The sequence below is a fragment of the Orycteropus afer genome, unplaced genomic scaffold (assembly GCF_000298275.1).
Source record: "Orycteropus afer afer isolate SDZICR_OR568_19922 unplaced genomic scaffold, OryAfe1.0 scaffold00064, whole genome shotgun sequence".
NCBI lineage: Eukaryota > Metazoa > Chordata > Mammalia > Tubulidentata > Orycteropodidae > Orycteropus > Orycteropus afer.
The window spans coordinates 3383185-3402127 of NW_006921651.1; the positions used below are offsets into that span (position 1 = coordinate 3383185).

Genomic DNA, 18943 nt, shown 5'->3' on the forward strand with positions numbered 1-18943 from the left:
TAAATTCTAGAAAAATGCAGGGTCATAACTGTTTATCAGATGTATGTGTGACTAGTTTTAAAACTTTTTCTTTAAAATTCTAATAGTTACAAGCCCTATGATGTATTTTGTTCATCTTGTGAAACCGCGGGTAGTAGAGAAGATTCGAGCAGATGTTGATTCTGAGTGTTTACTCTTACTTTCTTTGCAGCTCATGACTGAAGAGCTTATCCTTTTTTCCTTGTGGTGCTGTGTACATGACTCTGATTACTGGCCACTCTTCAAAACTACACTGAAGAAATCTAAGTGTTACTACTTATAAAGATTAATACTAATTCACTTATAAATGAAATGTCATATTGATCTCCTGAAAGACTGCCAAGTATTTACTTATACTGGGTGGATATGCTTGATACTTAAAAAATATTTCATTATGTTTTAGATGAAAGTTTACATAGCAAATTAGGTTCCCATTTAACATATTTTATACAAATTGTTCCATGACATTGGTTACAATTTTTCACAACACATTAACATTCTCATTATTTCCATTCTGTTTGTTCTGTTTCCATTAATCTGGCTTCCCCGTCCTTCCTTAGCTTCTCATTTGTTTTAGGGTAAAATTTGTTGACCGTTTGGTCTCATATATTTGATAATTTAATGGAACACAATATTCATGGGTGACATTGTTTATTTTATAATCTATTGTTTGGACAAAAGATGACAACTAGGAGTGGCTTCAGACCCAGTTAAACGGACAATGGTCTCAGGGTTTCTCTAGCCTATCAGTCCAGTAAGCCTGGCCTTTTTAGGAATTTGAGATTTGTTCTACTTTTCTACCTTTCTGTGTGGGACCTTCTATTGTGTCCCTGGTCAGAATGGTTAGTAGTGGTAGCTGGGCACCATCTAGTTCTTCTAGTCTCAGGCTAGCTGCTGCTGTGGTTCATGTGGGCTATTAGTCTTGTGGACTAGTTTCTTCTTTGAGTCTTTCGTTTCCTTCATTCTCTTTTGTTCCAGACAAGTACAGACCAATAAGTTGTATCTTAGATAGCTGTTTACAAGTTTTTAAGACCTCAGATGCTACTCATCAAACTAGTGTGAGACCATGTTTCTATATAACCACCCTGTATATAATCATTTTTAAGTATGTAGCCATTTTGCAATATGCCTTAGCATTTACGTCAGGCTTTAGTGCCTTAGTTACTGGAAAAACCACTAGGAGTCCTGACTACCCCCACTCATTGATACTCCCTAGCGACAAACTGGAAAAACCACAAGGAGTCCTGACTACCCCCACCTCATCAATACTCCCTAGCATACTCCCTAGCAACAACCAATCAGTAAATAGCAAGAAAATACCTTACCTAAAATAGTTAGAAATGGCAGTTTGCGGCCTCGGGCCCCCAAGACAGAGTCAATCAAGTAGGAACAACTAGCAACTTGAAAAATGTCAACCAATCCTGTAATTTTCTGATTGAAACTTCCTCATTTCTGCTGTAACCCCTATAAAAACCCTGTTACCCCTGAGTTCGGGGCTCTCAATCCTGAACCGCTGTGTTGGTGACGGTTGAGGGTCCGAGCTCGAGCTTGAATAAACAACCCCTATGCTTTTGCAGTGGAATCGGCTCCTTGGTGGTTTTTGGGGATTCAAGATCTGGGCGCAACACTAGGACGTAGAACATTGTTATGCCAACTGACTGAGTTGTCCCATGAGACTATGGTTCCAAGCCTTCAAACCCAGTAAACCAATCCCACCAGGTATTTGGTTATGTCTAGGAAGCATCTATAACTGTGCCCCCATGTGGTTCATTGTACATATGAATATATATATGCAGCATACATAAACCTATATATACATATGCCTATAGATATGCCTGGGAGCTCTGGTGGTGTAGTGCCTAAGGCATTTGACTGCTAACCAGAAGGCTGGCGGTTCAAACCCACCAGCCACTCCTTGGAAGGAAGACTGGGCAATCTATTTCTGTAGAGATACCACCTCAGAAACGCAAGGAGGGGTCATTATGAGTTGAGATCAACTTGACAGCAGTGAGTTTGTTTGTATAGATATACCTATCTATACACACACACCTATATACTTACATGTGCCCATATACACATATATGCATATATATTTACCTGTGTAACCACATACATATTTTTTTTGGTTGTTATTATTGTTGCAAAATTGTATGTTATAGCACTGACTAAAAGTATCCCTTATTCTTACATACTTCTTAGTGTCTTCACTTACCTTGGACAAATTGTGCAAACTTCACCCATATTGGATATTGACTTTCCCATCACTAAAAATAACAAATGTCTACTGTCTAGAAAGTGATTCCCCTTCCCTGACTCTCCCATCCCTGGTAACCATCAAACAATGTTGCTTTCTGTGTATATGCCTTTTCTTGACTTTTTATAAAAGTGCGACCACATGATATTTGTCCTTTCGTAATTGACTTAGGTCACTCAGCATAATGTTCTCCAAATGTATGGTTTGATCTTTACCTCAGTTTCATTTTGTTCTGATGGTATCTGTGCCTTTATAGGGGTTCTTATTGTGATAGTATTTTCATTGAAATGAGAAAGGGCTTTTCTCTTCTAATGTTTCCAAGAAAATATTTTCCCAAGAGAAAAGCTAGTTGAATAATATTTTAAATTAGAAGATGAGAAAAATAAAGGTTGTGAGGAACAGGTTTTTTTTTTCTCCCCAAAAGTGACAGTGTCACATAGTGGTTAAGGACATAGTTGTGGAGCCAAGTTGCCTGGTCTTGACTTCCCAGCTTTTCCACTTGCAAACTGTGTGATCTTGGACATGTTAGTTAGCTTCTCTGAGGTTTCATTTTCTTTATAAATGGGCACAATGGTAATTAACCCAAAGGGTTAACATGAGGATTAAATGAATATGCAAAACAGAAGAGTGCATAGTATATAGTCTACTGTCAAATTTGGATAAGGTACCTATATAGTCACTTCTTAGACTACTTTGCTGAGTTAGTTCCTTTCTAACAAATAAGGGAGTCCATTTGTTGTTGTTGTTGTTGTTATGTGCCGTTGAGTCAGACCCAACTCACAGCAACCCCTCCTTGCGTTTCTGAGGCAGTATCACTATGGAAGTAGATTGCCCAACCTTCCTTCAGAGGAGTGGCTGGTGGGTTTGAACCGACAGCCTTCTGGTTAGCAGTCAAGTGCTTTAGGCACTATGCTACCAGAGCTCCTAGGGAGTCCATTACTGCTAGGAAATGCTATGCTGAACCACCCATTTATTTCCTCTTTCCTTTCTTATGTATTTTCTCTCTTCACCTCCTTTTATCAATGACTGGAAGAGGGTTGGGGTTACAGTTTGGTAATTAGCATCTCAGGCTATGAAGCCAAAGTTGGATTCTGTTTTTACTCTAATGTTGGCTCTGCTGCTTCTACGTTGCAAGCTAGATTAGTCCAGGGACAGTTTTAATTGCCAGAAAGGCATTTGTTTTGTTGAGCTAAAGTCTGGCTTAAGCTAAAGGATTGTCTAACCCCAAAGGATGTTAGGAATTCTTCATCATGTATGAATCCTCATGCCAGGAAATCATGGGAGATAGACATTACCTGTCAGGCGGGAACACGGCAGGCCAAGCAGGTAACTGATTAAGCCGGAAAAAATTACAAGAACTGGTCAAGCAAGGAAGCAGCTGACCACACCCCATACCAAACCCTAGTACATGACCCTTACTTAGAAAGACCCCAGCACCTGACCCTTACTTACAAAAGCCCCCAACTATTTCCTGCCCACTATGCTAATGGAGTGCTTCAGCTCTACTTCCTGCCTCCATGCTAATGAGGTGCTTTAACCTCATTGGTTCCTACAACACATCCCCTGCTCTCAAGGAACAGGAAAATAAAAAACCCTTTCTCTCACCCGGGCAGCGCGACTTCTCAGGCCCCTCTCGGGACCCGTGAACCTCGCCCGGTTCCCTGTCGGGGACCCTTAAACCTCGCCCGGGAACGCACAATAAAGCTTCCCCAACTTTTGCTTTTGAATCCTCTCTTCCTTTCTCCCGCGACCGCAACCCCCTTCGCTGCAACCTTACATTACCCTTCTCGTTTATTTATATTTGTGGCATAGCAAATGAATCTTAAGTGAATTAAATTTGTTTTAATAAACACTTCTAAGAACGTGCTGCTAATTATATCCCAAAACTCAGCCCTTATACAAATGATTCGGGTTACATTCTGCTGAGCATTTTATAGTCCCTAAAAGCACGTGAGAGACCTACAAAGAAATAATCTCAGACTTACATAGAACAGAGACCACTTGCCTCATCAGGGGACAGAGAGGCCATGTGATCTGCATTTATTGATCAATGAGGAAGCAAGTCTAGAGAGTCCTCAAAGTCTCTTCACGTTTCTTTGTAGCCTAAGCTTTCTCTATTTTATTACTATTACTATTCAGGATCACTGAAGCACTGCAGAAGCATCAATCTTTAAATATTCGCAAGCGTGACTCACGGTTTCATTACAATCCTGGTATGTGTACGTGTTTAAAGTTTTTGCGAGAAAGGATTGAAAAATCCTAGCATGTCCCCACCCCCACCTATTAAATCAGAGAATAAAACACGCAATGAAATCATCTTCTAGGAGATCAATAAAGTGGGGGAGAAGCCCTTTGATCTACATACTAATCATTTTCTCTATTCTTCAAGGACATGCAGCAGAGCATGGTAATGTAATAAAAACAGGCCTTTGTTTGGCTGGATCCAGGAGCACTCATCCTATTTGCAAATGGCATCTCCATTTGAACTGTTTGAAAACAGCAAAATGTATGATGACATTAATTTGACCTTAATTTGACCTGTCATTAAATCTGAAAATGCAGCGAAGCCAGTAAGCAGTGTGTGGTCCATAATGGAAAATAAAATTTCACAAGGAGCTCTATTTTAAGGGCCTAAGATCGTAGTTATTTCCATTTTTAAATTACAGTGTTTTCATGTACACCCATTTATTTGGTTTTAAGAAAATAAATATTCTTATATTTAGATGTTTTCAGGAGCTTAGAGTTTTTTGATAACGCAATCATAAAATTAATATTAATTGGAAATCAGTTATCATAAATAAGCAACATTTCCAGCTGTTCTTTCTTTCCAGGGAGATTTCTAGCCTTTTCTCTGGGCTCTGTTTTGAAGTCAAAACTCTTCAGAGATGTGATTTATGTTGCCTAATGGGATGACTTCTAACTGGGATGGACCAAGGGTGGCTGCACACAGTAGCCTCACCTGAAGCAGTACACTTCCATGATTATATTTTCTGATGGTTTTATAAAGTCCTTACCAATGGACTTTTAAATAAATTTTAGACATAGCTTCATATTTGCTCTTAGAACCATGAGTGGTTCCCTGCTTGGGTTCATAGATAAATTCCATTTAATCCCCAGGACACTTTGTGATTTGCTTTATTCCTGGATCTGAGATTTAGACTCTGGCTTCCAGACAATTGCTCACATCTTGCACCTCTCTTTAGCCAGTGCAGTAAAATGGATTGTAAATATCCTGGACTGAGTACTTCTCGAGAAATTGTCCATTCTGTAAGGTTCCTTCATTTTTAGGCCCCTTGATAATGAGCTGGGAGCTCTGGTGCCATAGTGCCTAAGGCATTTGACTGTTAACCAGAAGTCTGGTGGTTCAAACCCACCAGCCACTCCTCGGAAGGAAGATTGGGCAATCTACTTCCGTAGCGATACGGCCTCAGAAACCCAAGGAGCGGTCACTATGAGTCGGATTCGACTCGATGGTAGTGAGTTTGGTTTTGGTTTGGTTGATAAGAAGCTACAGAATTACTCTGCAAAATTATAAAAGAAACCCTGCCCTCTCTTTTGTAACAGGGATATAACACCCAAATTCCACCTAATTTTCAGCAGAGCAGAGGTGACTCAGGGTTGTATGGGCCAAGAGCCCAGTTTTGAGCTGCCTCTGCCTCACTGCAACATAGAAGGGCAGGAGACACAGGAAGTGTGTGGAACGTAGCAGCTTGCCTAGGGGACTTGATGCTGCCAAGAGTTTCTGGGGCACAAAAGCTCTAAGTGAAACCTTGTGACCAAGGGATGAAAAAGAACATGAAAAGAAAAATTTCTACTCCTGCAAGTGAAGGGACTTTCTTTTACATAGAGAGGCAATTTAGGGGAGAAAAGCAAGTACTATAGTGTCAGAAGACTAAGGTTCAAATCTCAGCTCTGACATTTTCTGTGTGACATCAGATAAGGGCTTAACCTTGTCACTCTGAGGCTCCACTTCCTCATTTGTAAAACGGGTATACAAATATTACCCCCAAAGAGTAGTAGTGAGGTTCAAATGAGAGAATTGTTTACTGCCTACTACAGTGTCTGACACATAGTAAGCAGATAATGAATAAACTACAGCTATTGGGAATAAATGTTTCAGGAGGCAGAGGATCTCATTGTCTGATGAATTGGAAAGTTATTATGCTGAGCAGATGGGCTTTCCTACAATTTCAGAGGTTCATTTTGTTGTCCGTTGTGGTAGTTATGTTTGTGTGTCAACTTGGCTGGCCTGGTTGAGTGGCTGGGCAGCTGGTGGTAGTTATTCCCCATGATGGGATTAGCAGTCAACTCCATGGTGGGATCTACCACAAGCAGCTGAGTAAGCTGCCTTTGGGATATGGTCTTCTTCCTGTATATAAGGAGAAGCCGTGGGAATGGCTCTAGCCTATGGCACGCTTGGACCCTGCACATAGCTGTGTCATTGCTCAGCAGCCTGCTATGCTCTGCCAACCTTGGGACTTACAATGGACTTAAGTTAATGGCCTGTCATGTGGTTTGGTAACATCAGGACTTTGCCTTTTTATTTGTCAACCTTGGGGCTTCTCAGCCTCAGCAGCCAGAAGCTGTCTGAGTGAAGAAATGCCTCTCGCTGCAGTGAGCCGGGAGCAGGAGGCAGAGTTGGACCCCAAGGTTGAGGGGCTTTCACCCAGCCCCTAGAGCCTGGCACTTTGCACTTGGACTTAAAGCCTCCAAAATGTAAGAATAAACTGTTTGTTTAAGCCATCCCATTTGTGATATATTCATGTCAGAGCAGCACCAGGGAACCAGAACATCCAGTCTCTTTCACAACACTTGATGTTGCCTGCTTCCCTTCTCTTCTCTAAGCATCTCTCTCATGTTACCTATTGTTCTGATATTAGTAATTTATCAAATCTGCAAGATGCTGTTAATATCTTTCTTTTATAGATGATTTCATGGCAATTAGTGGTGACTCATGGAAAATAGGATAAAGACACAGATTAGAGCCAAAGATTATGTAAATGAACAAAAGGATTTTGGTCTGGCTTATAGAAGGACCCATAAACCAAACAGAATTCATAGATGCAGTAATCAGTATCTATATATTGCAAACCTATGTACTGAGAATATTTCTTACGGTTAGTGAAAGGCTACAGACCTCTCTTCAACAGCAGTACCATCAATGTATCTTTGAGGTCATACAAGTACTCCTAGCTAGCTGAACTGAAGAGAATAATATCATACAAGATTCAGCAAGCCCCACCTTCAACTGTTAGCACCAGCTGTGAATTGAATCCAGATATTCCCTCATTTGCAGTCTCCATGCTGGAACCTGGCATGGCTCTAGAGAAATCTCAACTTGGCATCCACGGACTTCTGGATGACATGATAGATAGAAGACCTAGAAGTCCTGGATCTGTCCAAAGTTTTGTTATGTGTATGTGTACTGTTCTGGAGAAAGGATTCATAGCTCTCCAAGGGACCTGTAATCCAAAAAGCTTTAAGAATCACTGCATTAGAGGAAAATTCCATTGATACCATCCATGTTCTACCTAAATATCTGGGTCCTACAGGTATATTCCATTTCCAAGGAAGGAAAAGACTCTTATTTTGAAGGACTCTTTATCATATGCCTCCTGCCAGTGTATTCTCAAGAAATGTTTTTTAGGTAAGCTAATGAAAGGGGTCGCTATGAGTCGGGGTGACTCGACGGCAAACAACAACAATGAAACCACAGTCCAGGCACTTAAATCATTGCCTTTCATCATTTGATTGATTCCCTGCTCCCTGCCCTAAGATTGTCCACTTAGTGTAGTATGTGTTGCTGACAAGACTACCTGAAACAAATGAAGACCATAGCCCCAAGTCTTTGGCTGGAGAAAAGCCAAATGTGGACGCACAACCCAGAGAACATATGTCTGAATTCTTTGGGGGTGTAGTTGTCTCTCTGAACCAAAAAAAGGGCCTTTCTCAGGGAAATAAAAGAAACCACAGAACACACATTATGTGGGTGGGATTCGTGTGACTTTTAATTCTTATTTTTCTAATGTCTTATAGTATGAGTGAGGAGTAAAGGAGAAATAGGGTAGGGGGAAGAAGAGAAAAGTCTTTTCGAGTTCCTTGAATTATTGAGGCATGTGCTAGAATAAGAAAGTTCAGTAAAAGCATCCAGTCCTTATCAATCTAGAACTCTCAGTGAAGATGTGTAATAGACATGGGACGTTCCCTAATTCTGCTGGAATGACTGCTGATGAGAATAAATCGTACATTGAACTTGGCAAACATGGAGGACTGGGCAATGGAGGTGCTATACAGCTGGGCAGGTGAGAAGGTGACTCTCCACAAGCTACTTCCTAGCAAGTAAGTAGGGTCATGAGCACCCCTCCTCTGCTCTGAGCACATCTTCCTCTCCAGCAGGGAAAGGAGATTCTGCCAAGTGTGCAGCAATGTGAAGTGTAGGGGAAAGACTCTTTTAGAAAAGAGAAAGGTTTCTTTTTTATATGTGCTGGTGGTATTGATTGACCAAAAGTGGTTTTATTATTATATTTTACTTTTGGGCAGCAGCAGTGTGTCCTGGTGATAAGTTGTCCTATACTTAGCATTCATAAATGGCATAGGAGAGTGAAGTCAAGGCCTCTCTAGGGCCTGACTACTGGGAAGGGGAAATGTGCAGTCTATCTAAGGGTGAAAACATGAAAGAGCTAATTCTATATCACCACAAATGAATGATTACAGATAAATGAGACCTTGGCTTTTTCCATAGAAATACTCACCTTTTCTAACTTACACTACTAAATTTAAGGTCAGGTTAATCACAGCTCAGAATAACTATTACTGTCCTTCTAAAGTGAAGGTGAAAAGCTACATTCTTAATAGTCATTTTTCTCCCCTAATTAAATGAATTTGAATAAGTTCAAAGCCTAAAATCTAGGGACTCTTTTTAGTATTTATTTATTTTTTGGAGGCAACCCTTAAAACTCATCACTGCCTTTTTTTTCTTTTTTAACCTAGAGAATTATAAGGGCATGAAATGGGCAGGAGTAAGTCATTACACGAATCATAGAAATGGTCAACATGCATCTAATTTTACCCAACGAGCAGGGACTGCTCACCCGGGTCAGCTCTTTTAAGAAGAACCTAAATGTATTTAAAAGGGAAGAATACTACAATAGCATTTTCTTTGTTTTTCTTCCCTGGATGGAAGAAAAAGACATACGGAACAGAGGTGGGGTGGGAGGGAGAATCTCTGTCACACAAACACCTATCGTTTATGAAGCAGTTCTATCAGAGCAGCATTGGGTGTGAACCATAGGTTTATCTTTGGCAGTGATGTTATGTTTCAGCTATCTAGAGTGAGCTTATATGGCTGGGTAGAGTGGGTGAATGCAGGTTTTAATTTCTATTCACAGCAAATAATAGTGATCACAGATTTAGCACCTTAGTTTGTACTTCCTCTGCACCTGAATCATCTACTGCTGTGAAGCCTGAGCTGTAGGTGAGAAGGCTGTATTCTTAGACCATTCTTCTGTGACTGTTCCAGGATTGCAGTTGGCTCCGATCTAAGGGGTGATTTTCTGATTAGAGACAGTATTCAACACTAAGTATGAGACTGAAGCCTTGAAGGCATTTTCTAGTGGTGACAGGTGTTTTGGTTCAAGATTAGGCTGTTTAACGAGTCAAATGCATATTATTCCCTCTTAAGGATTAACTTTTTTTTTTTTTTTAAGTAACTGAATTATATTTTTTGGCTTGAAATGGTGCTTTCTTCTATATTTGATTTCTCGGTTTTCTTAGTAGTTATTACTGTCTCCTCCAGTATTTCTTCAAAACTTTCTCCTATCTGAGAGGTTTTCTTAGAGGCTACCTTAGAAGCCTCCTCTTCCTCTTCCTCTTTCTTAAGTGACAGCCCAGTGGATGAGCCTTTGGAGGCTGTAGAACTGAGGATTCTAGGTGGGAGCAGATAACTTGGATTAGGAAGTGGATTCAGCCCTGAAATGGTTAATGCACCGGTGCTAAAACGGGTCTCTTCTCCTTCCAGCAGCTTCCTGCAAATCCAACAGAGAAAACTCTCAGGAAGTCAACCTGCAGCTATTGTTTTTTTCCCCCCAGAACAGAACCCTCCAGTCTCTATTCATTCTAGAGAGACTGAGACCAATAAATACTAAATAATATTCAATAAATATTCAATATTCAATAAACATTGAATTCCAAGGCTCAAAGCATTGTGTATACATGTATATACACACACACACACACACACACAGAGTCCTCAGCACCACTTGTGTTGAAAGCATTGTCAAAGGGAAACACAACTTTCCTTGCAAATCACACCCATAATTGGCATTCAAGAGGCTCTGAAGCTCTAGAGAAGTAATTTAGCTAATTAACACCTCAAATGTAACTGGGATAAAGAGGTGAGAAGCCCACAAAGGAGGGAGGAACTGCATCATTCCTCTTGAATTTGAGATTGGTACTGTTTCAACACATGGTGGAACAAAAGGAAGGGAACCAGCCATAACAAATAACCAATAAATGAAACTGTTACAGGTAGCAGACTTTTTCTCAGTCTGGCCTAAACAGTACTATGAAAGAGTGGCCCCAATACCTTGTTTTTCATAACTTCAAGAGTTTTAATCAATTTTTTAAATGAGAAACTCAAGATGCTATCAAATGCTCCTGAAATTTTGCTTTGAAGTAGTGTGTTATTGCTATTGTTGTTATGTGCCGTCCAGTCGGACCGACTCATAGTTGGACCACTGATAGCAACCCCTCCTTGGGTTTCCCAGGCAGTATCACTATGGAAGTAGATTGCCCAAAAACAAAGAAAAAAGGCTCAGATAGCCCTGGGGCTGAATCTGAGCTCTGTCAGAAGGTTGGGCAATCCTACTTCCATAGTGATAACTGCCTCGGAAACCCAAGGAGGGGTCGCTAGGAGTTGGGATGACTTGATGGCAAATAACAACAACATGACTTGGGGCAAGTCACAAAATCTGTGGTTCAGTTTCCTCTTGTGCTTAATGGGAACAAAATGACTTGATACCTAGAAAACGTTTATGAAGTACCTAATACAGTTCCTGGCACATAGTAGTCATTGAAAAAAAAGAGTAGCTGCTGTTATTACTATTTTCAGGTAAATGTTCACTGAGTATTGCCTTAGGAGAAGTGGGATGCCTTACCCATTAGAATGTTCTATGTTGTATAAGCCCTGTTTTTCAAGATAGTGTGATGGGTTTTATTTCAAACTCTCATATATGATCTTTCTGAGGAAGAAAGATGAGGCAATCAGCTTCTGTAAAGATTTATAGCCTTGGAAACTCAATGGGGGTTGTAATGAGTTAGAACTGATGGCAGTGAGTTTGGTTTTTGGTTTGTTACTCATATTATCCCCTTACATCTTTGGCAGGGATACTTAGAATACTCTAAGACTAGTAAGGTGAAGCTGGGATGTATCCACCTAGATGGACAGAGACGGGCAGCTTATCTGGAATGCACCAGTTATGTCCTTCCTCATTTCTCAGAAACCAAGAAACCAGAATCACTCTTTTGGGTAGCACTGCCCAAGGTGACTAAATCCACTTGGGTGAGCAAGCCCTTTCAATTACCTGTACGCTGCTATCTCAATGTCGAGAGCCATTTTGACATTGAGCAAGTCCTGGTATTCCCGAAGGTGGCGAGCCATCTCACTCTTGGTGTTCCTCAGATCATTCTCCAGCTGCCCAATGCTATCCTGGAAAGTAACATATCCAAAACATTTAGGCCAAACCAGCTGAGAGTCACTGAGATTCCATAAAGCCAGGGTTTTCAATCCTTACTACACATTACAACTTAAAACCTAAGGAACTTAGAAAATACTGACACTCATGCTTGCCCCCCACCCCAAATTCCGATTCACCTGTTCAAGAATGCAGTCCCAGCCATCTGTATTTTTTTCCTAAAGGTCCCCAGGGGATTCAGGTACATGGAGAGGGTTGGGAATCACAGGGCATATGTTCTCAAGTGAACCCTGGGAAGATATTTTTTTTTCTTCATTTTTACAATCCCTTCCTGCCTGCTGTATTGCTATTAAATTACTCAGTTGTTGCATGTCCATTCTAAAACCCAGAGCCTCAGTTTACGGACCTAAGAGTTGGGAAATTCCAACCGTGGAAAGCACAGAGAGGACAGCAAGCCTTCTCCACTTCTGTTCCATTCATTCATTCATTCTGATGGTTTGGCAGCCTTTCTTGGGAGTCTGCCTTGCAATTACTTTACTGAAAGCATTTTACCTGATGCATACGAAGGAAGCAGAAATACTCCACAGATTTTTTTTTTTTTAATCCAAATGGCAGATATAAATTAATTTTAAAAAAGAATCTAGGTTCATGTTAAGACTTTTGCTCCAAATTCTTCCAGATGCAAACCCTGGCATTGGGTTGGTGGTGGTGGGAGGAAGTTTACGTTTGTGATTCTTGAGCAGCTAGAAGTGTCTTTTAAAAACAAAGCATGTCCTGTTGCACCCGCTTAAACTCTTCCAAGGGCTTTGGAATCAAATCCAAGCTCCTCAACAGGACCTATACTCTGTTCCTTGCTCAATGTGCTTTAACCACCCTGACGTCTCCTGCTCCTTACACACACCAAGTTCAGTGTTGTCCCTAGCCCTTTAGACTTGCTATTTTCTCTGCCTGCGATGTTCGGTGGTGGGTCTTTACAAGGCTCCTCCTTGTCATAGAAGACTCAGTTTAAACATCCTCTCCTCAAGGCAATCTACTTCCATAGTGATACTGCCTCAGAAACCCAAAGAGGGGTAGCTATGAGTCAGGTCTGACTCCAAGGCACATAATAACAACAACTCCTCCTCAGGCAGGTCCTTCTTGCCATCCAATTTAAGATACCTTACCCCAAGGCAAATCCAGCGATTATGTTGCCTCAAGCCAGGGCAGCTCTAGGTCACACAGGGACTCTATACCTATTACAAAAAGGCATCCCCACAGGGAGGACAAATTAGAACGCATACACTTGAAAGTGGCCACCTGGCTCTGATCACCATCTGAAATTATCTGGTTCATTAATTTCTAGTTTATTTCCTGTTGCCTTTTTCTATGACAGTTTCTTAATCTCAGCTCTATTCTTTGCTGGGGGGTGGGGGTGGCCGTCCTGTGCATTGTAAGATGTCTAGCAGCATCCCTAGTCTCTACCTGCTTGATACCAGTAGCACCCCCTCCCTCCAGACATTGGTAAATGTCCCCCAGACAGCAAACACACTCCTGGTTGAAATCTAGAATGTAATTAACATGGAAGCAGCCTCTTCCTGTCTAGTTCTTCCCTGGAAGTCCAGGGCCTACCACAATGCACACACCGCAGATGCCTAATGAATCACTGTTGAGTGAACGAACGATGATGACGCTGCCTAAGCACGTCTCCTTTTCTTATGACCTGAAAAGGTGTGAGCAAACAACTCACATAATTCAGCTGCATACCTGCAGTGATGACGCGCACAGTGACTGAGAGTAGGCTTATGAAATCATGATGCAGTTAAACATGTAAGAAACCTCAAGAAAATGTGTGCTCAGGGGACCCTTTAACTCCACTTTTGTGGGCCTAGATTCAGTGATGGTGAGAAGCAAAGCTGATATATCAGGGGGTGCAAACTTCCAAAGAAACAGAACCTGCACAAAGAATTAAAATTCAGGCCACCTACCTGTTCTATGAATATTGACAGGAATACCGCAGAGGAGAGATTCAGTTGACTGACAGGTAGAGAGCGAGAGCAAGGCATGATAGGAGGTGATGAAAGTACATCACACAGCGATGGAAACAGTCCAACGTGTTAAGAGATCACAAGGGCTCAAAAGGATTTTCACCAAGAAGTTTTACTTGATGGTTGCCACTTAAAGTTAAACTAACCTACAAACAAGTCTGCTATTTTTAGATTAGGATTAAGAGAGTAATACTACGTGGTCACTGGGCAAGGAGTGTAGGATGAGGGGAAAGGAGAAAGATGGGGAAACATGACCATTATGCAAAGCAGCAGGAGAAATGGTAACTGAGAAAAAGAGAAGGATGTCATCAGGATCTTGGGTTGCACTTCTTGCCCTGCCACATACCTCAGTCAGTTTCCTAAATTTTAGCTTCTTCAAACCTTCCATTTCTGCATATGGCAAACAATAATGTTTAGCCTTTTCTACGGTGTTCTGAGATCATCAAATTTGGATTCAGTTTAATGAACATCACATTATTATGATGAGTCCATTACTTGTTAAATTAGATAACAGGGATCAAAACAGCACTTGGCACCCAGGAAGTGCTCGATACATGTTGCTAATGTTTATTACTGCTAATATCCTACTATGGGACTTTCTACCCTTTCAATGTTATGGACAGGCTAATCACAAGCCCTCTCTGTACACCCACTTAGAGAACTAAGAAAAGCCATGTACAATAAAATTTTTATATTGGATCTTGTCACCAAGTCAGCTTTGACTCATAGCAGCCCTATAGGAGAGAGCAGAACTGCCCTACAGGGTTTCCACCGCTGTAATCTTTATGGGAGCAGACTGCCACATCTTTCTCTCTCAGAGTGGCTGGTGGGTTTGAATCAATCTTTTGGTTAGAAGCTAAACACTTAGCCACTCTGCCACCAGAGCTCCTTCAATTTGGATAGTTGGAGGCATATCCCTTAAAGCACTAGATTTTTTAAAACTTACATTTTGAATAAAACCCTTTCTGAAGTGGTATATGCCACTATTACTTAGAACATTAAACATATCAAGACATTTCTCAGAAATTAAGGGTGATGATAGATGATCAATTACTTTTCTGTAATTCAACGTCTTTTATGACAAACGAGGTGTATTGAGCTGTTTATTTCAACCCTGAGTTAGTGTTTGCTGCTCAGTGGTTTTCTTCGTCATGAAAGTTGCACTGGTCTGAGGTGGCTCATTCCTGACAATGCCTGACTCTACTTACTGGCCCCTCCTCCTCTCTATCTCGCTGCAGCTCAAAAACCAAATTAGAAAACATTTCAGAACTCTCTAACATAAGAATGAGTAGACAGACTGAGGGCATCAAAGGGATCAACTTTCAAATATGTGATGCAGAGACAGATGTTCTATCTCATAAGCGGGTTAATTGGGTCTTTTCACAAAAAATTATTTTAGCTTCAGTGCTGTGTTTTTGGAATACAAGGCTGTTGGGTAGCTGAGTTCTAGATAGACGAGATTTCCTTGAACTTTTATGTTACATGTTTCACATGTCTATTTTATGGATCAGAGCTGACAAAAAGCACAACTTTGCTTCTTGCGGAAGAAACTGTGCTTCCTGATGACCACTGGTCTTCAAAGTCTCATCTCTTTGTTTGCTTTCTCCTCTCCATGCTAGGCTGTCTTGCACTGCCCTTCAAAAGCCCTGCCAAAGATGGCCTCCAGCTGAAATCTGAGCAGAGCACCGTCGCAGTCCGCCCCTCCCCCAGCCACACAGCTGCTGCTGGCTTAGCCTGAGGGAATGGGTAGGACATACTCCCAGCTCCAGATGGGGTCTCTCCTGGAGCAGCTAAGACCAGTACTGCGCCTCTTCCCTAGAGCTGGAAGAATGTGGTCTGGGAGGAAGAGAAAGAATCGGCCATATTAGCGCATGCAGCAGAGAAGAGCAGGATAGAGGGGTGATTTCATCACTTTTAGGGGACTCCGCCAGGCGAGCAGTAGTGCAGCACAGTCTGATTGAAAGAGGACATCCAGAATTCCTGCTCAGAACAATGAACTTAGGTGGGGAGACAGGATGTTTATATGTTCTCCATCTGTAGGTTACTGTGCACGCCTTCTATGGCTCCTGTCTTTGTTCCCACCTTTGTGTCCTCTCCTTCCTTATACTTTACAATTTTGCATCGTCTGAATCATTGAGAGCTGCTTTATACTAGAAAATGTGAATTAGGTCAGTGTATCCCCCAAGTCGATTTGAGGACTAAGAGGATGCAGCACTTTTTATTGAAAACGGTCCCAGGTTATTTCAGGGTCCCACCTGCAAATAACTGAAGCTGTATTTTGAGAGTTGACTGAGAATCTTTTTTATTTTCAAGTCCCAAGGGATCTTAATGTGACAATGAGTTTAGGAAACCAAAAAAACCAAACTCACTGCCATCAAAGCGACCCCTCCTTGGGTTTCTGAGGCAGTATCACTATGAAAGTAGATTGCCCAGTCTTGTGGCTGCTGGGTGTGAACCTCCAGCCTTCTGGTTAGCAGTCAAATGCCTTAGGCACTACACCACCAGAAAACTAATAGTTTAATTTTATTTCTGTAAAGGTGTTCTCATGGTAGCCAGGGTGACAGAAATCCAGTGAGGATAGAGAGGCGTAGAAAACAAAACAGATGGAAGAGGTTTTTTTTTTTTTTTTTTTTTAATGACAAAACAGCTTTTTTTCTTGAATTCTAATTTCAGTCACGGATATATCAAGTAATAGATTTATATGAAGCCACTGCCACCCACAGTCCCCAAGGGACAAGACCCTTCCTGCTATTTAATTAGGTTGTACTCCTATCTCATATTGAAGAGAAGAGACCAGACTTGGGCGCATCTCCCTGGAGAGTATTAACCAACAGTGATCTTGATTGCTCAGCAATGTCTTTCAAGGAAAGCTTCAGCTTTCTAAGACCAATAACAGTACAGGGCCGGACCCTTGAATACCCTCCAAAAATATCCTTAGACATCCTTGGCAGAGCTTGGGCACTAATGGCAGTAAAGTGGCCATGCAGGAACCAGAACCACCCTGGGTCAGGAATGGAAAAGGCTTCAGCTCAAGGAGAGGCTACATCTGGCTTCTGAAGACAATAAGCTCTTTACAATCTCTCCTCTTGCCTGACTCAGACTCGCTCTTACTCCACTGTGCATTCACTATGTCACCTTGAATAATTTGCTACCCTTTCAAAAATGTAATAAACTTCCCCTCCTCAAACAGACTGCCTGTTCTCTGGGGCAGGGAAAACATGACTTTAATAGCGCCTTCCTCAGCCTCTTAAAAGGTTGCAAACTTACAAAGTAAAATGGGCCTCCCAGTCATCTCTGAAGCAGAAGAAAGAGAACAGACTACCAATACTGCAGTGAAAGGGGAGGGGCGGGTGAGAGGGCAAGAAAACAATGGCTCAATCTCACCAGGGAAAGGAAGGCTCTTTTCCTTGATCAAAGCTAAACCAAACCAAACCCACTGGCATTGAGTCACTTCTGACTCCTAGTGACCCTATAGGACAGAGCAGAACTGCACCTTAGGGTTTTCAAGGCTGTAAATCTTTATGGAAGCAGACTGTTTCATCTTTCTCCTGGGGAGCAGCTGGTGGGTTTAAACTGCCGACCTTTTGGTTATCAGCCCAGTGCTTGAACCACTGTACCACCAGAGCTTCTTTTACCTTGGTCAGTATTGCTAAAATTGTTGGAGAGAACAACCAGAGGACACTCCTGTGGCTTCAGGCCTTCAGTATGGCAGGTGAGGTTGTGAGCCACACCTAAGCCTTAAGGTCTCAAGGGGTGGGAAATAGCTTTCTGTTGTCAGATCTCTTCTTCTACTCTCACCAGCAAGTCCACCGAATCTCTGGAGGCTTTTAAAGCTGATGGGGGCAGCACTGCAAAACTGCAGATGCCGCAGTTTCTGTCCCCCACCCCCCAGACCATGTCTAGATGGTTCTACTATTGTCTGACACTGGAAAGCCTTTTCAAAGCAAACAGACCAAGCCAGACAACACAGTCACTACCTCTTAGAATGAAGGGGCTATAGCAAGCAGTAGAGGACATAGCAAAGTCCAATTCAGATGAGAGATGTGGGTAAGTCACCCATTTTGTAGAAATACTGGGCTAGAACCCAGAAGACCATCCAGCTCATCTTTTGAGGCTTCCAGAAGAAAATCGAAGCCTCAATTAATCAAATGTGATTCACTCAGGCCATCCAGGTGCTAGGCCACACAGTGGCAAGTTTGGGTTATAGGTTTTGAAGCGAAATAAAACTATTTATTTGAAGTAATACTGTAATTCCAAACTAACTGAAACAAAGGGTCCAAAGCAGGTTTCCACCCTTCATCAAAGAGAGTCATTTGTAATGAATAGGAAATACCCGTACATTGATAATAATTCTTTAGCTGATGACCAAAAGAGTGCTCTTGAGGTTCCATTCCTTTATTAGTTCTATTAATGTGCCCAACCCTATTAATTTCATCCAATGTAAACTTTGAACCTTGCTAGCTTGAATTACTGCAAGTTTCTGAATTACTGGCATTCTATCTAGTGGACCTTTTATTATTATTTAAAGCTGAACCACATTATTTAGAATTTTTTTTTCTACACTTTTCATTCACCCTGTCTCCTGCCTCTGTGCCCTCTGTGGTCATAAGCTTGGAATGCCCTACAGTAGAACTGAAGACATATTGGCCTTTGTTGGGAGAGAAAATGAGGAAACAACAATCAACACCTTCACAGGAGCTTAAAAGGCAAGCAAAGAGGGAAAAAATAAGTCGCCTGGAACAAAGAGACACTCCATATCTGTGATTAATCATATGGCAGTTAGGAAGGAAAAATGTTTAGGAAATGGCAATTTCAACTGGGACCTCACAGCTGCTGAGCAAATTAAGTGGTTTTTGTTAAGTGCTAAGCCATCCATGAAAGTGAAAATTGATGCTGTCCACGAGGTGACCTTTGATTGCAGGTAGCCAAGACTGATGTGCAGGGGAAAAAAAAAA

General features: G+C 41.6%; 1 protein-coding gene across 1 annotated transcript in view; it reads right to left on the reverse strand.

Moving 5' to 3' along the window:
* Positions 1-9986: 9986 nt before the first annotated feature.
* INA (internexin neuronal intermediate filament protein alpha) overlaps positions 9987-18943 on the reverse strand; it is a 10937-nt gene continuing 1980 nt past the window's right edge. The window contains exons 2-3 of the mRNA XM_007939882.2: positions 11854-11978; positions 9987-10296 (exon numbers count right to left, since the gene is read on the reverse strand). Coding sequence (XP_007938073.1) covers positions 9987-10296; positions 11854-11978 — 435 coding nt within the window. The remainder of the gene's footprint in view (positions 10297-11853; positions 11979-18943) is intronic.